The sequence below is a fragment of the Pyrenophora tritici-repentis genome, chromosome 3, assembly GCF_003171515.1.
Source record: "Pyrenophora tritici-repentis strain M4 chromosome 3, whole genome shotgun sequence".
Lineage (NCBI taxonomy): Eukaryota > Fungi > Ascomycota > Dothideomycetes > Pleosporales > Pleosporaceae > Pyrenophora > Pyrenophora tritici-repentis.
In genome coordinates, this window is record NC_089392.1 from 2,136,750 (window position 1) to 2,155,005 (window position 18,256).

General features: G+C 50.3%; 9 protein-coding genes across 9 annotated transcripts; 6 read left to right on the forward strand and 3 right to left on the reverse strand.

Annotated features, from left to right (window-relative positions):
* Window positions 1-451: 451 nt before the first annotated feature.
* Window positions 452-2,031, forward strand: PtrM4_081740 (DUF2413 multi-domain protein; the record flags this gene model as incomplete). The annotated part of the gene is made up of 2 exons (XM_001941037.2): window positions 452-1,055; window positions 1,103-2,031. 2 exons carry the CDS (start codon window positions 452-454, stop codon window positions 2,029-2,031), a joined length of 1,533 nt encoding a protein of 510 aa, XP_001941072.1.
* Window positions 2,032-2,405: 374 nt separating this feature from the next.
* Window positions 2,406-2,735, reverse strand: PtrM4_081750 (DUF2462 domain containing protein; the record flags this gene model as incomplete). The annotated part of the gene is made up of 2 exons (XM_001941038.2): window positions 2,406-2,628; window positions 2,689-2,735. 2 exons carry the CDS (start codon window positions 2,733-2,735, stop codon window positions 2,406-2,408), a joined length of 270 nt encoding a protein of 89 aa, XP_001941073.1.
* A 996-nt stretch (window positions 2,736-3,731) lies between these two features.
* On the forward strand, window positions 3,732-6,883 carry PtrM4_081760 (Herpes-BLLF1 multi-domain protein; the record flags this gene model as incomplete). Its single annotated transcript, XM_001941039.1, has 3 exons — window positions 3,732-4,251; window positions 4,300-5,824; window positions 5,878-6,883. 3 exons carry the CDS (start codon window positions 3,732-3,734, stop codon window positions 6,881-6,883), a joined length of 3,051 nt encoding a protein of 1,016 aa, XP_001941074.1.
* Window positions 6,884-7,671: 788 nt separating this feature from the next.
* Window positions 7,672-7,866, forward strand: PtrM4_081770 (uncharacterized protein; the record flags this gene model as incomplete). The annotated part of the gene is made up of 1 exon (XM_001941040.1): window positions 7,672-7,866. The coding sequence occupies one exon, from the start codon at window positions 7,672-7,674 to the stop codon at window positions 7,864-7,866; it is 195 nt and encodes a 64-aa protein (XP_001941075.1).
* Window positions 7,867-8,096: 230 nt separating this feature from the next.
* PtrM4_081780 (uncharacterized protein) lies at window positions 8,097-9,473 on the forward strand (the record flags this gene model as incomplete). Its single annotated transcript, XM_001941041.1, has 1 exon — window positions 8,097-9,473. One exon carries the CDS (start codon window positions 8,097-8,099, stop codon window positions 9,471-9,473), a length of 1,377 nt encoding a protein of 458 aa, XP_001941076.1.
* Window positions 9,474-9,638: 165 nt separating this feature from the next.
* Window positions 9,639-12,094, reverse strand: PtrM4_081790 (Dimer-Tnp-hAT domain containing protein; the record flags this gene model as incomplete). Its single annotated transcript, XM_066106489.1, has 4 exons — window positions 9,639-10,170; window positions 10,333-10,636; window positions 10,711-11,626; window positions 11,687-12,094. The coding sequence occupies 4 exons, from the start codon at window positions 12,092-12,094 to the stop codon at window positions 9,639-9,641; spliced, it is 2,160 nt and encodes a 719-aa protein (XP_065963427.1).
* A 507-nt stretch (window positions 12,095-12,601) lies between these two features.
* On the reverse strand, window positions 12,602-13,890 carry PtrM4_081800 (uncharacterized protein; the record flags this gene model as incomplete). Its single annotated transcript, XM_066106490.1, has 2 exons — window positions 12,602-13,554; window positions 13,842-13,890. 2 exons carry the CDS (start codon window positions 13,888-13,890, stop codon window positions 12,602-12,604), a joined length of 1,002 nt encoding a protein of 333 aa, XP_065963428.1.
* Window positions 13,891-14,365: 475 nt separating this feature from the next.
* On the forward strand, window positions 14,366-14,805 carry PtrM4_081810 (uncharacterized protein; the record flags this gene model as incomplete). Its single annotated transcript, XM_066106491.1, has 2 exons — window positions 14,366-14,623; window positions 14,686-14,805. The coding sequence occupies 2 exons, from the start codon at window positions 14,366-14,368 to the stop codon at window positions 14,803-14,805; spliced, it is 378 nt and encodes a 125-aa protein (XP_065963429.1).
* Window positions 14,806-17,241: 2,436 nt separating this feature from the next.
* PtrM4_081820 (uncharacterized protein) lies at window positions 17,242-17,364 on the forward strand (the record flags this gene model as incomplete). Its single annotated transcript, XM_066106492.1, has 1 exon — window positions 17,242-17,364. One exon carries the CDS (start codon window positions 17,242-17,244, stop codon window positions 17,362-17,364), a length of 123 nt encoding a protein of 40 aa, XP_065963430.1.
* Window positions 17,365-18,256: the final 892 nt, after the last annotated feature.

Consider the following 18,256-nt stretch of genomic DNA (forward strand, 5'->3'; position numbering starts at 1 on the left):
CAGTGGAAGCAATGTCTCCATGTAGGGGCCAAGGGAGGCGTAGCGCGAATCGCAAGCCTGTCTCAGGGTGACGGAAAACGTGCAGTAAACAAGATGAGCAAAACCTTGGGCCCCGGCAATTGAAGCGCGCAAATCGACGATGGCAGCTAGAAAAGGGGAGCTAGAAAAGAAAAAGGTAAATGGTATAGTCCGTGGTACGGCGTGTGATGATCTTTGTTACGGGGTCGTGGCTGCTTCAGCAAAAGGCGAAGCATGATGCGCTTGGCATCTGTCCCGGGCCAATGGCGAGACGGCGCTAACTGCAACTTGCCTGACGCTGGCACGTAGTCGTCGTTCGTTTATGCTCCATCAATAGACGCGCCATTCACCTTGGTATAGACGCTACACGCAACACTACCACTGTCATTGCTGTTGCTATTGTCTGGCCTCGCTTGTTTGTTTTGTAGTCATCATGCCGCCCAAGACAGTGGAGGAGCAGCTTGCGGAGCTGGAGATGGAAGCGGAGGCTCCCGCACCGCCGCCCAAGCATGCCAAAGGGTCTCGTCCTCCACGTCAGAAGATTAACAAGGAAGACGCCGCGGCTTTGAAGGAGCTGGAGGAGCTAGAGGCTTTGGAAAACTTCCAACAGCCAGTCGCGCCACGACCACTCAGCCGACCAAATACACCCAAAGTGTCGTCATCGTCAACTGCCTCCAGCAATCGCCGTGCTGCCGGCGTCGCCACCCCTTCTTCTACTGCCTCAGCACGTACCAGTGAAGATAATAGGCCTGCTCCCCCAAGGAAGTCGGGCGAGAGCACCCGTTCCTTCCACCAGGGCATTGTGCCCCCACTAGAAGAGCCGACCAGACAGCAAGCGCCCGAGCCAAGGGAGGAGAAGCAGTCAGGGGGCTCATGGTGGGGTGGTGGATGGGGAGGACTCGTATCAACAGCCACGGCAGCTGCAGAGACGGCGAGGAAGCAAGCCGAGGCAGCCTACCAAGAGCTTCAGAAGAACCAAGAGGCGCAGCGATGGGCAGAGCAAGTGCGAGGGAACGTCGGTGCTCTTCGCGGCCTGGGTATATTCATCCCACCTCACTTGAAGCTTTACACTAACATATACCAGGCGATGAGTTGGGCAAGCGCGCCGTCCCAACCTTTACCAATCTCCTCAACACGCTCGCCCCACCTATTTCACAACATGAACGTCTCCAAATCCACATCACACACGATCTCATCGGCTACCCGTCGCTGGATCCCCTCATTTACCAGACTTTTGCTGGCGTCATGGCGCAAGTGGAAGGCGGTGACTTGATGGTTATCCAACGAGGCTCTGAATCAACCCAACGCGGTTCGCTCGAAGGCTACCGAGGCGGCAGTGGAGGCTGGAATGACGGCCCATGGTGGCGTCACAACGATAAGCGCGACCTGAGCGTAGTGAAGGGACTTGTGGAAGGTACCAAGCTTGCACGTGTCAGCGCAGAGTCATACGCAAACGAATTCTTCAATGCAAGAGGAGGTGTAGAAGAAGCTGCAAAGCAGGCGACTGAAGACCTCAGCGAAACAAATCCTGTGCGGAGTAGTGACATTTTCATTGCGATCCAGGCCATTAGCTACCCAGTTCAAGCTGAACTCTTCGCCACATCATCTTCGGAAGAAAAGTCGGATGAAGAGCCGAAAGCAGACGACGAACAGGTAGCTTTTGCCATTTATCTACATGACCCCATCCACGGCATCAGCTTCAAAGCCATCTCACAATCCTTCCCCTCCAAGTGGGTGGAGTGGCTGGATGCGCCTGCCAACACAGAACTCGAAGGCGAGGAAGCAAAACTACCGCAAGAGATCAAGGAGATTATCGAAAGCGGCGGCGTGGACCCTAGGGAGTGGGTTAGTGAGTGGATGGAAGAGACCATCAACCTCAGTGTAGGCATAGTTGCACAGCGTTACGTTGCACGGAGAATGGGTGTCGGCGAAGGGGGCTTGGGAAGAGGCATGACTAGGGAGATGATTGTGGATGCTGGCGGCGGCGAGGCTGCACGAGCTGGCATTATCTAAGCATATCTTGGTGTTGGACTTTCTTTCTTCCTTGGGTCAATGATACGGCGCTACCATTCGGAGCTCTCTCTACGAGCGGGGTACTTGAGATGCTAATGACAACACCTTCTCCTCGTATTCGGCACTTCTTCAGAGACGTCATGCAGTGCTGAAGTAATATTGTCAGCTTCGAAGCTTGATGCAACCTCTTGCAGCATCGTCCCACATGTTGGTATCCGCACACGTCAAAATGCACCATCTCGTTGTTGTTCCTCGTGTGCTGCAGCATGGTCCAAGGCCGTCTGGCCATCCCAGAAGCAGTAGGTCATGTCCGAATACTTGTCGCATTCCACCCGCGCCTGCCGTAGAGCATCTTTACTGTGTCCCGAGTCCTTTCAGCCAGATTTCTTCTTGTCCCCACCCTCCTTCTTCGCGCCTTCCTTTTTGTCCCTCTTTCCTCCCTTTAGCATCTCCAAATGTCCAGCCTTTTGCGCAAGTAACTTTTCCGTCTGTCCGACTAACCCCGAACTGCTCTTATGCTTGATTTTGTTTTGCGTTATTATCGACGTCTTCTTGGGTTTGATGACACGGGCGCCGCGCTGAACGCGCTGGGTAGGTCTGAGAAATCACGTTAGTAAAACTTGAAGAGAGGCGCTTATCGTGCGATATCGGACATACTTCTTGGGAGCCGCGGCCTTGCTCTTCTTAACTGCGCCTTGGGCCATTGTGCAGGTTGCAATCCTTAGAACCGAGGTAGCGGAGGGAGTCTTGTTCGTACAACCGGGTCGACGACGAACGTTCCTTACGGACAATCAAAGTCCGAGACGATGCTCACGGGGCGAATGCAGTCCAACAGAAAAAGTCGCACTAAAACAGGATTGTGACGTTGGCAAAGACGGCTGCACTGGCTAATCGGGTGAGAGAGTCGCGCTTTCCAACATTTTTTCGCGATGCTTGGCAATCGGCCCACGACACTAGCCGCCGATGTGGACACGGCGGACTGCGGGGAAGCCACACACGTGACACATTTAGCCTTTTACCGTAACGTGGGGATGAGGCAGCCCTGTGTCCGAAAAATAGCCCATGGACCCATTTTCCAAGCGTCCGTCCTTGTGCATCTGTAGTGCAATTTCGTCTTCCTTTCCTCAGTAGATCCTCTCCATGGCCCAGGCTGATGGGATGGCATGATGGAAATGCCCGGAATAATTTCCCCGTCGCCTCGATACCCCATTCAGATATTTTGTCGGTCGATGAGCTTACTGCATAGCAGTAATATATACCCAACCACCTATCCGTACCAGATGTGTCTGTGCTCTTCAATGATCCGCATATTGGTGTGCGCACAAGCTTATCGTATTGACTGCCAAGGCGCTTCAGCTTCTCTTCTAGAATTCCTACTGCTGAAAGAAGAATGGGCAATCGCAGTTCACTTCCGTTTAGCCTTTGCACAACAACCGGTCGCGGCTGGGTCCATCCGCATCATATCGGGCCTTTGGCCAGTAGATGCCATGTCGCAAGGCTGCAGTGTTGTTAGTCATGTACTAGTGGAGATGGGAAGGTGATGTGCGTGCATGTAGCTGGATTAGGTCGTCCAGACCGTAGAATGGGGTCATGGGTTGACCGTTTTTATGGGGAAAAACGGTCTGGGGAAATGATTCAAAAGCAGGGTAGATTCCGCGTTATTGTGGTTCTTCAGGACGTTGCTCGACTGAACAAGCACTATGGAGCTCCTCTCTCGTACCGTCGTCGGCGCTCTTTCGCTGTCGGTAGCCTTTGCTGGCTCTGCTTCTGCTCTTGAGGCTTTCCGCAAGCCAACTGTGTCCACCACTGCGAACAATGGAACCGCTCTTCTCGCCTCTCGTGGCTCCCCTGTTAGCATCCACGCTGATGCTGCGGATTGGCCTGGTGTTTTGCGCGCTGCTCACGACCTCGCGCTTGATTTTGGACGTGTCACTGGTAGCAATGGCACAATGAGAGTCACTGGGTCGGCAAAGGCCAGTGCTTCTATGATTTTCAATGTTACTGGTATCAGCAGCGACTGGAGTGTCAGTGGAAGTGCTCCTGCGAGCTCTTCTGCTGGAACCATTATCGTGGGTACTATTGGTAACTCAAGCTTAATCGACGGCTTGATTTCTAGTGGTCAACTCGATGTCAGTGGGGTCGAAGGCCAGTGGGAGGCTTACGTGAGCACGGTAGTTAAGAACGTTGGAAACATGACTGGCGACGCACTCGTCATTGCTGGTACGTACAATTGACGCGGCATTACACCATTTCTGACCCTCCTGTCAGGTAGCGATCGCCGCGGTGCCATTTACGGTATATACGATATCTCTGAACAAATCGGTGTCTCACCATGGTACTGGTTCGCAGACGTGCCCGCCAAGAAGCACGAATCCATCTACATGCTCAACGCCACAAAGGTCCAAAAATCACCTACAGTAAAATACCGCGGTTTCTTCATCAACGACGAAGCACCTGCTCTGACCGGCTGGGCAGGTAGCAAATTCCCCAAGACCCCCAATGGTGCGACTTTTGGAGCACAATTCTACTCCAGGGTCTTTGAACTGTTGCTCAGGTCAAAGGCAAACTACCTCTGGCCCGCTATGTGGAGCAGCATGTTCAATGTTGACGATCCGCGCAACCAACCGCTTGCAGACGAGTACGCCATTGTGATGGGAACATCGCATACTGAGCCCATGGTACGCGCTACACAAGAATGGACCAAGGTCGCCAAGGGTAGTGAATCAGGATGGTCGTGGGCAACCAACAACGCTACTTTGTACGACTTCTTCTACGATGGCGCTAAGCGTGCTGCACCATACGAGAATGTTGTCACAGTCGGTATGCGAGGATACCACGACACCGCCATGTCCTCTGATGTACAAACCAGTGTCCTCGAGGCCGTGGTCAATGCTCAACAAGACATTCTGAGCAAAATTCACGGAAACGCATCCGAGGTTCCTCAAATGTGGTGCTTGTACAAGGAAGTCCAGGACTACTTCGAGGCTGGCATGGAGGTCCCCGACTGGGTCACTCTCCTTTGGACCGAAGACAACTGGCAAAACATCCGCCGCCTCCCTGTTGGCGACGAGAAGAAACGAAGCGGCGGTGCTGGTGTCTACTATCACTTTGACTACGTCGGTGACTCACGTAACTTCAAGTGGCAAGACACCATCCAGCTCCAGAAGACTTACGACCAAATGAAGCTCGCCAAGGACCGTGAGGCGGACCGTATCTGGATTGTCAACGTTGGTGACATCAAGCCCGCTGAGATTGCCATTAGCCATTGGTTCGATATTGCCTATGACATGGACTCCTACGACGAGACCTCTGTACCAGAGTGGCTGACTGGTTTCGCTGCCCGCAACTTCGACGCTGAGCACGCTCAGACCATCGCCGATATTATGGATGAGTACGGTGCGCTCGCCAACATGCGCAAGTTTGAGTGGGTCGAGCCATCATCCTTTAGCATCCACAACTACGAGGAAGCAGACCAGATTCTTGCTCGATGGGAAGCACTTGCCGAGAAGGCCAACGCAATCAGCAGTGCACTCCCCGCCGAGCAGCAGCCTGCTTTCTACGAGGTTGTTCTCCACCGCGTACTCGCCGGAGGCAACATGGTCGATATTCAGGTATCTGGTGCAAGGAACATGGTATATGCGCAGATGGGACGCAACAGTGCCAACCAATGGATGCAGCGTGTAATCGACGGCATGAACAAGGACCACAACCTCACAAAGCGATATCACGCACAACTCAACGGAAAATGGAACCACATGATGGACCAAACCCATCTTGGCTACCAGGGGTACTGGTGAGTTTGATACCGTTTCAAGATTCTCAAGAAGTGAATACTAATATACCCAGGCAACAACCCATGCGCCAATCCACCCCCGACCTCCGCTGGGTCCAGACTCTCGAGGACTCCCTCGCAGGCAACATGGGAATCTCCGTCCAAGGTTCCAACGCCACCATCCCCGGCGACGACCAATACCACAGCAACGGCGGCTCCTCACTCCCCCTCCCAGACATGACACCCTACACGCCGCGACGCTGGATCGAAATCTCCCACCGTGGCACCGAAACCTTCTCCTGGAACATCAGCGCCGACCCCTTCATCGTGCTCTCGCAAGCCAAAGGCACCCTATCCCCCACCGACCCCGACGTGCGCGTCTACGTAACCGTCGACTGGACTAAACTGCCCGCCGGTTTCAGCGCCACCAGCAAACTAAACTTCAGCGCCTCCACCCCGTTTATCGGCGGAAACCCCCAGGTAACATTCGCCGTAAACAAAACCTCCATCCCCTCCTCCTTTGCGAGCGGCTTCGTCGAATCCTCCGGTCAATTGGCATTTGAAGCCGAACACTACACCCGTATCACCCCAGGCACCTCAAACAACACATACACCACACTCCCCAAATACGGCCGCACACTCTCCGCCATGAAGCTCAAGAACAACCTCGCTGAGGGCCTCACCACTGAGTCGGCGCCTGCACTCGAATACGACTTCTACACTTTCACGCCCACGACCGCGAACAAGGGCCTCAACGTCACCATGATACTCACCCCAACACACAACATCAATCCCAAAGCACCGCTGGCCTATGTCGCGCAGGTCGATGATAAGACACCGCAGCGCAGGCAGTTTGTGATTGATCAGCCGCAGCCGAATTTCCCGGTTGGATGGGGCAAGGCGGTTGCGGATTCGGCGTGGTATAACACGACGAATTTCGGGGCCGTGGCACCGGGGAAGCATACATTGAAGGTGTGGTTGGTGGAGGCGAATGTTGTGTTGCAGAAGGTTGTGCTGGACTTGGGGGGTGTGGTTGGGAGTCATAATGGGCCGCCGGAGAGTTTTAGGGTTGGTGCGTAGTTGTTTCTTAGGGAAGGGTTAGGTTAACAAAGTATTATGTTTGTTTTTTGAAGATGCTGTTTGTGTTGTGACAGTGAAATTGTTGCTTTAATGTGGCTATTTAATGCCGTGTAGTGAGCTCAGATGTCACCCCTTTCTCCTTTGCCGGATGGGTGATGGTACCTGAGACATCTCAATGTCGTTACAGATGCAAAGTCATCTTGTGGGCTGTTCCTAAAAAAAGCCAGAAGTATTTTGTAACAAACACGGGGGGTTTTTTTTGCTTAAGGTTTACTGAATCGTGTATAAATAGGACTCAACATATTTCACTTTTCTCAAATAAAGGCAATTTTCTATAGCATAGTATCCATTATGTGCTTATTTCAGACTTTCCTTCTTATAGTATATACAATGTCTAAGCCTCAGCCAGATCATAGATTATTCATGCTCTCTTACACTACTACTACATAGAACAAGGCAATTCCTACCCGTGAAATCAAGTACGAGTGAATATACAAAACTATAGGCTAGATACTCATCCACCATATACTATGTAACGTTCGCTCGGTCCTCTTTTCTTTTCTTTTCTCATCTTCACTGATAATTCCCTAGTCCAAGGTAAATTCTCGTACTTGTTTGTTTTGTAACTAGCCTGGTTCTGCTAGCGCCAAAAATAGCCCTTCTCGTTTCTGTTTACCTTGTCTTACCCAACTAACTCACCTCTAACGTACTCAACTATACCGCGCACGTAGTACTAGCGAAATACTCCCACCCAATACAAGCCATATAGTACAGTCCCACAATCCAATATGGCCGAGGCACCTTCAAGCAGAGAGCAGAGATACAAGTCTTTCGACGACTCATGCACCGCACCATCGAGCACGCATCTATATGAAGGCAACACCCAGCCTCTAGAGCAGCACCTAGATGAGTCCGAGGGCTTGAGGAAACTTTTGAACACCGAACTCTCCACCATCGACCCCTCAGCTTCTGTTGCACGCTAGCAGGGCTATCCCTACACTCTCTCATTCCTCACATATATATAGCTTCCCTCGTTCATAGCTATACAATCAACTCAGTCCTTCATCTCTTCTTCCATATCACATACGTGAGAGTTATGAGCCCGGATTTGCCTACTGCAATCTTTTAACCACTGAAGTTCACTCAACTGCCATCTCTTTGGCATCTATCTCCCGACAACCTATCCCAACTTTGCGATACTCTGCTATCTAGAATGGCATCAGTTGAAACCCAGAGGTCTACTAAGACCGTTGTCATCCTGACAAAACCAGAGGACTGGTCCCTTTGGCTCTTTCAACACAAGGATAAGGCAGTGTCACATGGAGTATGGGAGTACTGTAATCCAGCAGTCTCTACACCACCCACTCTTACGCCAAAACCTGAACGCCCTATACTCCCAGATGGAGACCTTACGGCCGAAGTTCTTCAAGTACAGCGAATGAAGCTCAGCGAGTGGGAATGGAAGTACAAGGAGTGGCACCAGAAAGACAAAGCTCTCAAGGAGATCTGCACTGACGTGGCATCAACAATCTCCACTTCTTTGATTCCTCTCATCCAGAATGACGCAACTGCACACGCACGACTAGCCAAGCTCAGAGCCCACATAGCCCCATCCGACCCTACCCGAAGAAGAGAGCTTAGGGTGAAATACGACGCTCTACGATCACCTAAACCGCGCAACACAAGCGTGGACAAATGGCTAGACGAATGGATACGCGTCACTGACCTCATGGCTATGCTTGACATGCCTGAGATGAAAGGAGGACAAGTTCAAGAAGAATTCCTTGTCACAGCCAACAAGCTACATGAGACCTGGGCTACAGCTGAGCTCCGCAAGCTTTTGGATCTACAGGAAAACCCAGCGGTAAAAGACTTAGATCTACCGACAATCAATACCCTAGTTGCTAGCTTCCGTCAATTTCTCCGCATTATAAAACCCCAAGGATCGACCTTTGGAACATTCGGCGCCTCTCTCGGCATCGCTGACAGCAGCGGGTCTACCAAGGCCAATACTACCGAAGAAGGACCTAGCCAGAATCAGAAACCTCAAGCGAAGCATAATCATCCACCAGGCAAATGCATCTGTTTAGAAGAACATTGGTATTCAAACTGTCCCTACATCAATCCTGCAGTTCGCCGAGCAGGATGGACACTAGACCCAGAGATTGAAGCCAAGTTTAAAAAGGCTAAGAAGAATCCAAGAATTGCCAAGCAGCTTCAGAGAGCTGCGGAAAGGCAAAACGCGAAGGCTACATCCGAACCAACCACAACGCCTATTGCCTTTGATGCCCAAGCCCATGGCGATCATCAACCCCACAGCATGGCTTGTTCTTTTCAGGCCTTCTCTACCAATCATGTATCCAACCCACCTTACATCAACCGATGGATCATGGATCCTGGATCAAATGTTCACGTCATCAACTCCAAATCATGGAGATGGACCCACACTCGGTACAGTACAGCTGACGAAGCTTTGTACGCTGGCTCACAGTCAGTCTCTATCAGCGAATGGGGAAATGTTATCATTCCAGTGAGGACACCAAATGGTATACAGGACATCCAGCTTACCCACGTTGCCCTAGTGCAGTGATCGGAATGGTCTGGTCTGGTCTGGTCTGTACCCTCAGACCAGACCAGACCAGGTGCTTACATAAGGACCGGTCCGACCAGACCGGTCCGACCAACAAGACCGCCAAGAATGAGGCTGAAGCAAAGAAGGAAGCCGAGGAAATGTGTTTTACTACTGACTGTCAATCTAGTAGTCTTCGTTCTCACTATCCTCGATATCGCTGTTCCCCTCAGCTTGGGGCTTTCCATACCAGGCCCGGAGACACTCGCACGCTTCTATAATATCTGCCTTCAGCCTACCACGGCGATCGACGATAGTAAGCTTCGCGCTACTAAAAAGACGTTCGCATTCATCCGACATAGGCGAGATCGCAAACATGTCTAGAGCGAAGCGAGCGAGATCTCGTTGGGAGTCGTAGCGAGATAGCCAGTACGCAATAGCCTCATTGCAACCTGCCTCTTCGTTATGAAGCCGGTCAGTAGAGATGTATTGTTCATACAAATCAGTTGTAGAAACTGGAGCGTCTATTCGAATGCGCTTATGTTCCCGCTGGCGATCAAATGCTGGGTCAGGATCTCTCTCCTTCCTGGCTGGTGGTGGCAGCATCTCGACAGGGTACCTTCCCTTATACTCTGTCTCCCAGAGATGCTTCACCGCTAATTGTGCGTTTTCAAACCACCTCTTCTTCTCTTCGTCGCCATGAAGAACCCACTCTTGCCTGAACCATCCCCACTTGCGATATGGATTAAGGATTTGAGCCGCATAATATGCCGGTGGAAGGTCAGTATCTTCAGGGAATCGATTTTGCCAATTCAGCTGCTGATTGTTATAGTACTCAACGCACTTTAACTAAGCAGCATCAGCGCAGCCTTGAAGGTACTTCCATGTAAAGTTGTTATCGTCCTCAGTCTGGATGTCGTGGTAGTGATCCTTCGTCTCGCTTATCTCCCGGAGAAGGCAGTCCAAAGTTGAAAACCAGTCCGCAAGTGACGTCTTCTTACCTTCAGAAAGCAAAGTTGTAGCATAGAAGTCTTTGAGAGCGAGTTCAATCTTTTTAAGCTCAAACCAGTGCTGTCCATCAAGCTTAAAGTTCGCGATCCCTACGGAGCCCTTTCCAGGTACATGACGAGCCGAGAAGATGTAACGGTGTGAGGAGAGGAGGAGGACTGCGTTGCATTGTGTAGCTATGGAGGAACTGCAGCTATATAGGTGTGTGTGATGAGAAAGTGTGGTAGCGATGGCCGTACCCAACTCTCACCCAAGTCGGTCTTGGCAAGTCCCAAACCGTTACAGAAGAGCTCTAAACGTTCTCGAACATTTAATGCACGTGTAATCGAATAAAACCATGAGTTCCAGCGGGTCGAGTTGTTCTGGATAAGCTCAAGCCCGTCGAATTGCGAAAGATCTCCGCCGATAATAATTGTAGCAAACTCCTTACGCCGTTGTGGAGTAAGCCTGATGTATCGCACCAGGTTGTGAAGACGACCCAAACATCCGAACTTCTTCCAGAGCTCTTCCACCTTCGTATAGTCGCCACGTTGATGATGCTTCTCCAGCTTCGCAAGATACTTCTCACAGTTTCGCCCCATAAGGAACGCCTGGCAACAGAGGTTGATGACATGGCCCAAGCAACGCAGCCGGCGATGACGACGTTGTTTTGACTTCATCCATGGGCAGAGATCCTTGAGTATAAACTCAACAGCGGTATCATTTGCCGAGGCATTATCCAGCATAAAGTATCCAATCTGATCTCCGCTAATGTCGTATTCTTCCAGCAATTCAAGGACCACCGATCCAAGATTCTCTCTAGTATGTTCGCCGTATATACGTCGCATACCTAAAGCGGTAACACGTCGCATGCCGGTAGTATTAATCCACATAGCGACGACGCCTAGGATAGCGTAAGGGTTTGGTGAAGTCCAGAGATCAAAGGAGATAGAGATCCTACTCCGTGAATGGTGTAGGTCCTCCCTAAGCTGTTGCTTCTTCGATATGAATGCATTTATTACCCAGCTTCGGATAGTCTTCGCAGCCTTCGGGAGGTGGTTGAGTAGTGCCGGATTTAAAAAGAGGAGTAGTTCACGAAAGTACTGGTTCTCTAATTGAAAGAAGGCGATATGGCAGTACACAATCCAACGAATTAGAAGCTCTTTAAACTTCTCTACTGACTCCTTCTAGAAAAAGGTGCTGGAAGCAGCCCCATCCTTTTGCTGGTCGATTATAGACTTCCGTACAGAACCCTTTCGCTTGATGCCACTCTGGGGATCAATCTGGTGCTTCTGTTCCAGGTGATTCCGGATCCTAGAAGTGCCATTGATGACAAACAACTCTTGCTTGCTCTTCCCAACCCTGCACTCATGGCAGTAATACACCTCTTTCTTATCGCTATCTCGAATGTATTGGAGTCCGTACTTCCAGATGTGTGATGTACCTTGACGGAAATCCTTCCTTGCAATTATTGCACGTTTCACGTACGTGATACCGCCCTGCACGAACTCATCTGGAGATTCGTGATATTGAATAGGAGTGGGTGATAGTATAGGGGTGGGTGATGACGTGGGGATAGGAGATGGAGTAAGAGACGTTAAATCTAGTCTTATAATATTCGATGGGGACGGTGAGGTTGGTGTTGAAGGCTCCATAACAATAGTATATAAGTAGGTTGTTAAGGACTTGATTGTTCTATGTAAGTAGAAGACTTACCTTGATCTTAATGACTCATATTGTGCTAAATTTTCTGGCTAGATTAGTCTAAGATCTAGTCACGTGGACCTATTTATAGCCGGACCGGTCCGATCATCTAGACCGGTCCGACCACGGTCTCAAAAAATCGCCAGACCAGACCAAGTCTTGGCGGTCTAGACCAGACCAAGACCAAGTCAGACCAGACCATTCCGATCACTGGTGTGTGCAGTCTGGTAGGGTAATTTCCGCCAGTTGAAAAGACTCTATCTAGGTTCCGGGCTGTGGGGCTGTAGATGTGTTGAGCAATGAAGCAGAGCTCTTGTTCTAGGGCTAGTAGGCCTAGGGCGTTAGCGTTGAAGCTGGGGGAGGAGGTGTAGAGGTGGTAAATGAGCGAGGGACTGATGACATAGACATAAGCGGCTAAAGGCCGCCTAGTAATGTGTTTTGTAATGCCGAAACTAAAATTATCGCCGGCAGATTGTTGTGAAGTACTTGGTGAGCTCCAAAAGTGACTCGAAGTGTTCAGGCTCAGTAAGTAGAGCCTTAAGGTACCTGACGGCCTCTTTCATATTGCTTGGGGGGCTGGATGGTCGGAGCGGCCATCTGCTAAAAGAGCGTCTTGTTTTTCTGCAGAAGAGCATGTGCTCAGGTGTTTTGAGTCGCCCGCAAGAACAATTCAATTCTGCTGTGTCGTGTCTGAATTTGATGTGGTACCATGCAAAGTCCCCATGTCGTGACCGGATGGCCAGCAGATGCGCGAGAACAGGGCGCGGAAGCGTCAGTTCGATTGGTGTCTTTGTGGTTTGGTAGGGTAGTTCCCATTGCCGGTACCAGGCCGACATTTGGGTCCGAGTTTGGTCCCACCAGCGCTGCCTGGCAGCGTTGAGCAAGGACTTAGCGATTGAACGCACCCTAGATGCTGTCGGTTCCGCGGCCATGCCGTAAGGCTGGCTGGGTGCTTTTGCTTCGGCATCGGCAAGGCGGTCTGCTGCCTCATTCCCAATAATCCCGGTGTGGCCTGGCGACCAGCGTACTTGTATGTTGAAGACTGCCATTGCTGCCTGGCACTCAAGGAATGCCCATTGCGACGATGTGGGGGCGTTGCCCCGTATACCCCAGATAACTGACGTTGAGTCAATACACATCCATAGCCTGCGGTGGCCATGGGGGGCTAGTCTGATAGCGTGCTGGAGACCTCTCCAAGCACCCACTGCTTCGGCATCGAATACATGGGATTGGGGATTAAGCGATCCCCTCCCTATGGCAATCTGAGTCTGGGCCTGGTATATCGCGTAGCCGTAGGTGACAAAGCGTTCGCCGTCAGTGCGCTGTTCTGATCCATCAGAGAAGATGGTGACGTCCTGGTTGGTAAGGGTGTCCCACCACTTCGTAAATAATTTGGCGGCCTCAGCCTTGGCTATACCGTTTGTTGGGTCAGTGCGGCACCCTGGAGAGTAGTGCGGCGCTATGAGGGTGTGTCTGGGAATGGTAGGAAGAATCAACCCAAGTCGCTGGACTTTGGAGTGTGGCTTCTGCAAACCTCCAATTTTTTTGCTCACGTGAGAGTACTAAGTGTACCATAGTTCATCTAAAACACAACCACAGAACGCGACATTATGAGCCAATGACGCGTCTTGAAATTTAAAAATTTAATGTAGTTGTAATGAGTACGTTGAGTGTCGGACTCATCGCTATCCCGCATACGATGATCCGAAACGATCATGGTGCTGAAGATGGGGCATATGAGATACATTGTGCTATGTAAAGATGTTGATAGGGAGTAGATGGGTCGACGAATGTGGCTGCTCCCGAGTATAATTACAGAATAGTGGCTTCATTTTTATCGAACGAGTTCAAGGTTGTGTGCTTGGAAGTCCATCCTTCAGCTGTGTGGTCTCTCAGCGGACGCCGTTTTTGTACCCCATCGGGACTTACCCAAAACAAAATATCAAGCAGCTGACATACCATTCTTCACATTATCAGCTAAACTTCTCAAACTTTAAAGCGCCTTTGCTCTACGCCGCATATTGGAAAGTCACTCAGCCGCATCTGTCTTCAAAATAGACGCGCTACGGCTCAGCTGAACGCCCAACCCGTACCACACCCGACATTCCGCTATACCATATGTTCGGCCATGCAGTTCCTATCCTCGATTCTTAGTATAAATTTTACTGCCAACTGATCCTCGTTTTAGGCAGAACTATATACTTTGATATCTCCTTTTCACAATGGTCGTTGTCTGTGAAGCCCTCATCCACCATCACCAGGCTGGCAAACCCATCAGGGTCAAAAACATCTTCCACAGAACAGGATGGCGATTCATGCTTTACATACGTGGAATTCACCAATTCGTAATTGCTATCACTCGAATAAGTCCGTTCTATTTTGTATGGCGCATTATCTGGGGCGTCTCTTCTTTCGTCCGCCATCAAGACTTCGACATCAAAGACTTTTACGACAACAGCCCTTTTCGTAACACCATCTCTGTACGTACATTTCCATTTATCAAACGTTGGAATTCTATCAACTAACCCTTCCAATCGTCTAGCGTACTTGGATTAACCTCCTATGCAAAGATGGGACGTCTGGATGGTCATTCTTCTGGTACCTCTACTTTTTCTGCGCAGAAAACCAAGCAGATTTCATGAATGACTACCGCGAAGCATAGAGTATACAAGTAGAGTTTGACAGAGAGATTATACTCTTTATAGATAACGGGGAAAGGGTTCTTGTCCCGTGCTCGAGCACAGCGGAGGATAAAGACATACTAGAGCACTTGCGCATCTTTTACAATCTCACGCATTCAAGTGGCGGTATATTCGAGCTATTTGGTGCAAAATCCAGCCAGAGAATTGATATCGTTGAGGTAAGTGCACCTAGTGCTCTGCTCCGCGAACGTCTTAGTCGCGTCTTTTTGTACAGTTCTCACTGACATTATCCAAAAAATACTAGCTACAAGACTCTACCGTAGGCGATTGCGTGGGCCCTCCCTTAGGACTAGGTCGTCATGGAACGTACAGTCGGCAGATCCATTACTTCAGAGATCCTTCGAGTTTGAAGGGGTTGGCCATCACAAACAGACTTATTGCGGAGAATGTTTTGACAGCAGTTGGCCAGCATACGCATGCACTCAATATTGTAAGGAGTTGGGACCCGTACGTAACGAGTCTGATGGTTCTCTTGCCTGTGGCACTGAGCCTCGGTGCATCAATTACCTGGTCGGCTATAGCAAAGCTATACTTTAATGTTGATGCCCAAGCAAGTACTCAGACGGGATTTACGATTGGAAGCTATATTATTACGGCGGGAACTTTGCTTATTGCGCTTGTTGCTTTTCTGGATACAAAAGTTAAATCAGGAGAGCGATAGTCGCATGAGACGGCCGAACTGATCGGAATGGTTATCCTCTTCGCTGTAAAGTCACAAGTCCCACGTTTCTATATATATTCTAATCTTTTGGGTGATTTGGAATGCAGAAAATACACGTACAAAGACAGAGACTGATGTCCTCGCTTTCAAGATTGGGGTTTGAGCTTACACACCATTCAAATCAAACCGCGCTGCCTCTGGCTTGCGTTTCGCTCCTCGACCGAAATGATGATGTACTGAACGGCAAATCCCAAGAGAGTACTCGCAAAAGACTGATCTCATGCTAAGTCTCCAAGGTGCCAATTAGTATCGTGTATACGTGTGAGTGGATTGGGCTCAAGGGTAGAGGCTAGACTCGCTTGAGAAGAACATCCCTGTCGAAAATGACGTAGCGGGGCCTAGCCGCATCCCACTTCCACCCATCGAAGTGAACCTGCATGTCGCCTTCTTAAGACCCTTTTTACCGGCTTCAATCCTCCTCAAAATATCATAATGGCGCTTCCACTAAGCATCTTCCTTGGCGGCTGTGTCGTCGCCATCCCCGTAGTAACAGGCGTCGCCCAAGGCGTGGAGCACCAAAAGAAACAAAACGAAGAAGCAGCCAACGAGTCGCGCATGTGGAAGTTCAACTGCCTTGTCAGTTGCGCCGATCCAGATCCCATTGCCCAAGAAGAGGTGGATCATGGTATCCTAGTCGTGCGACATGATAAAGTCTGGGTAGTACCGAGAGATGAGGACAATAAACCTCAGTGGCCGGAAGGCTATGATGGAGAAGGGAAAGAACCGATGCATCCTTTCGCCGGCTTCTATATTGCGTATCCAGATGAAGATAGGAGTCCACCCGAAAGAGGGTTGGTGACTACCATCAGCGATGATCCACCAATGTTGAACTGGGTTTACTGTGATAAAGAGACGTATGAATTACGGTACTCGAACCGCACAGGCAGCATCGCGCACCATGTCGGCGTCTGGGACTGGACAGAAGATGAAACGCACCTAACCTTTGACGGATGGGAAGGCTTCGTCGCCGTCGACGAATGGGACGGAGCTGACGAAGACCCGTCCACCCCTTGGGGCAAAGAAGGACTACGCTGGGCAGTATACTACGACAAAGACGACAACGGTCTACGTGGTAAACAAAAGGGAAGAGACATGTTTGAGATTAGTCTCAAGAGGCGGATTCAAAGTGCGGAAGAACAGCTGAAGCAAAATGAAGCGGCGGAGAAGAAGATGCAGGTTAAGAGTCGGGGTGGGCTGAGCACCTCATTTGCGGCGCCGCAGAAGGAGAGGGATAAGGAGTGGGAGAAGAAGTTTGGAGAGAAGGCGCGATTGGAGCTGGAGAAGAAGTTGGCAAAGGATAGGGAGGAGGGGCAGGGGCCCGAGTGGGCGAGGGGGAGGTGGGGAACGTGGGGGAGTGATGAGGGAGGGAAGAATTGTGAGACGATGGGATAGAATCGTCGACGCAGCGGTGTGTCTGTGTCACCTTGGCATCACCGTCTGCACGACTATGCCACGCGAAATCACGTGATCTTGGCAAAGAGTTCTGGACTGTCTGGTGATGATGGAGATTCCCAAAACGGACGCTTCGATAGAGATGGTACATCGGCTCTTTTCTCTCCTAGGAAAACCCCTGCCCGGATCGTTCATGCAAACGCTTTCATGGGCCTGGGATTATTCTTGCTACAATCATGGTCAACCAGCGTTCCGCAGTGACTATTCGACTGCATCCATCAGTATGAGCACGGAATATGCCGGATCCGTCCGTCTGAAAATATTTGCGGAGATTCAGAATATCCTCAACGAAGTTGAACAAGGGAGGTACTTGATTGTCATGAAGGTGGATGAGTTGGATGTCTAGAGGATTGGTTTCGTAAATTACCGTCGGTCTCAAATATATTTGATGATGGCAAAATAAGATACACGGTAGAGATGAAAAGTTTAGATTCTCTAGGGTCTAAGAAAGGGACTTTATGTTGTAGGAAGTAGCACTCTCACAAGATAACTAAATTAATTGGACTGATATCAAGAAGCGGATTCATCTATTCGTTAGGCATTAGGTGAGGCACTTTAGAACAGTATGGAACTCACTCATAAGTACGTGGGAGTGATCAAAAAAATGGTCATGAACTGAAACGGTATCTAGTCCGGTATCATCACGGCACTACCAAGATCATCATCCTTGCTAAACAGTATATAATCATCACTTCCTCTCCATCTGCCCCATATCTCTCTTATCCCAGACCATCGTAGTCACCCCCACCCCTCAATCAATCCTCCTGCTCATCGCCCAGTCCCGCATTATCATGTGTACGCTTTGATGATGGTCCCACTGGAAGTGCAGCCAAACTAAAGTCGCCGGGCGTAGCGCAGTACCTAGTTATGATAGACTCCCAATCATCTTCTGCAACTGGGCTCCGCGGGACAGGGGGGTCGGGGTGCTGGTGCATAGTGCTGGATAGGTGTCTGTGATGCCATTGCAGGGGTTGACTGTGGGGGATCTGCTGTTGGGTACCGGAGGCTTGGACTGGGCTCGGGCTCGGGTTTGGGTTTCGGCTTGGTGAAGGAAGGGGCTGCTATGAGGGATATTGTTGAGGCAACTGAGATGCCTGCTGCTGCTGCACCGTCATCTTGACCCTATTCAATCTGCTTTCCTTCAATTTCCAGTCTGTCAAGGCCACAAAGGTCTCTACCCCATCCCCCTCCAACAAAGAATCAACCTTGCCCTTTGTAAACCGCAAAAAATCGCACAT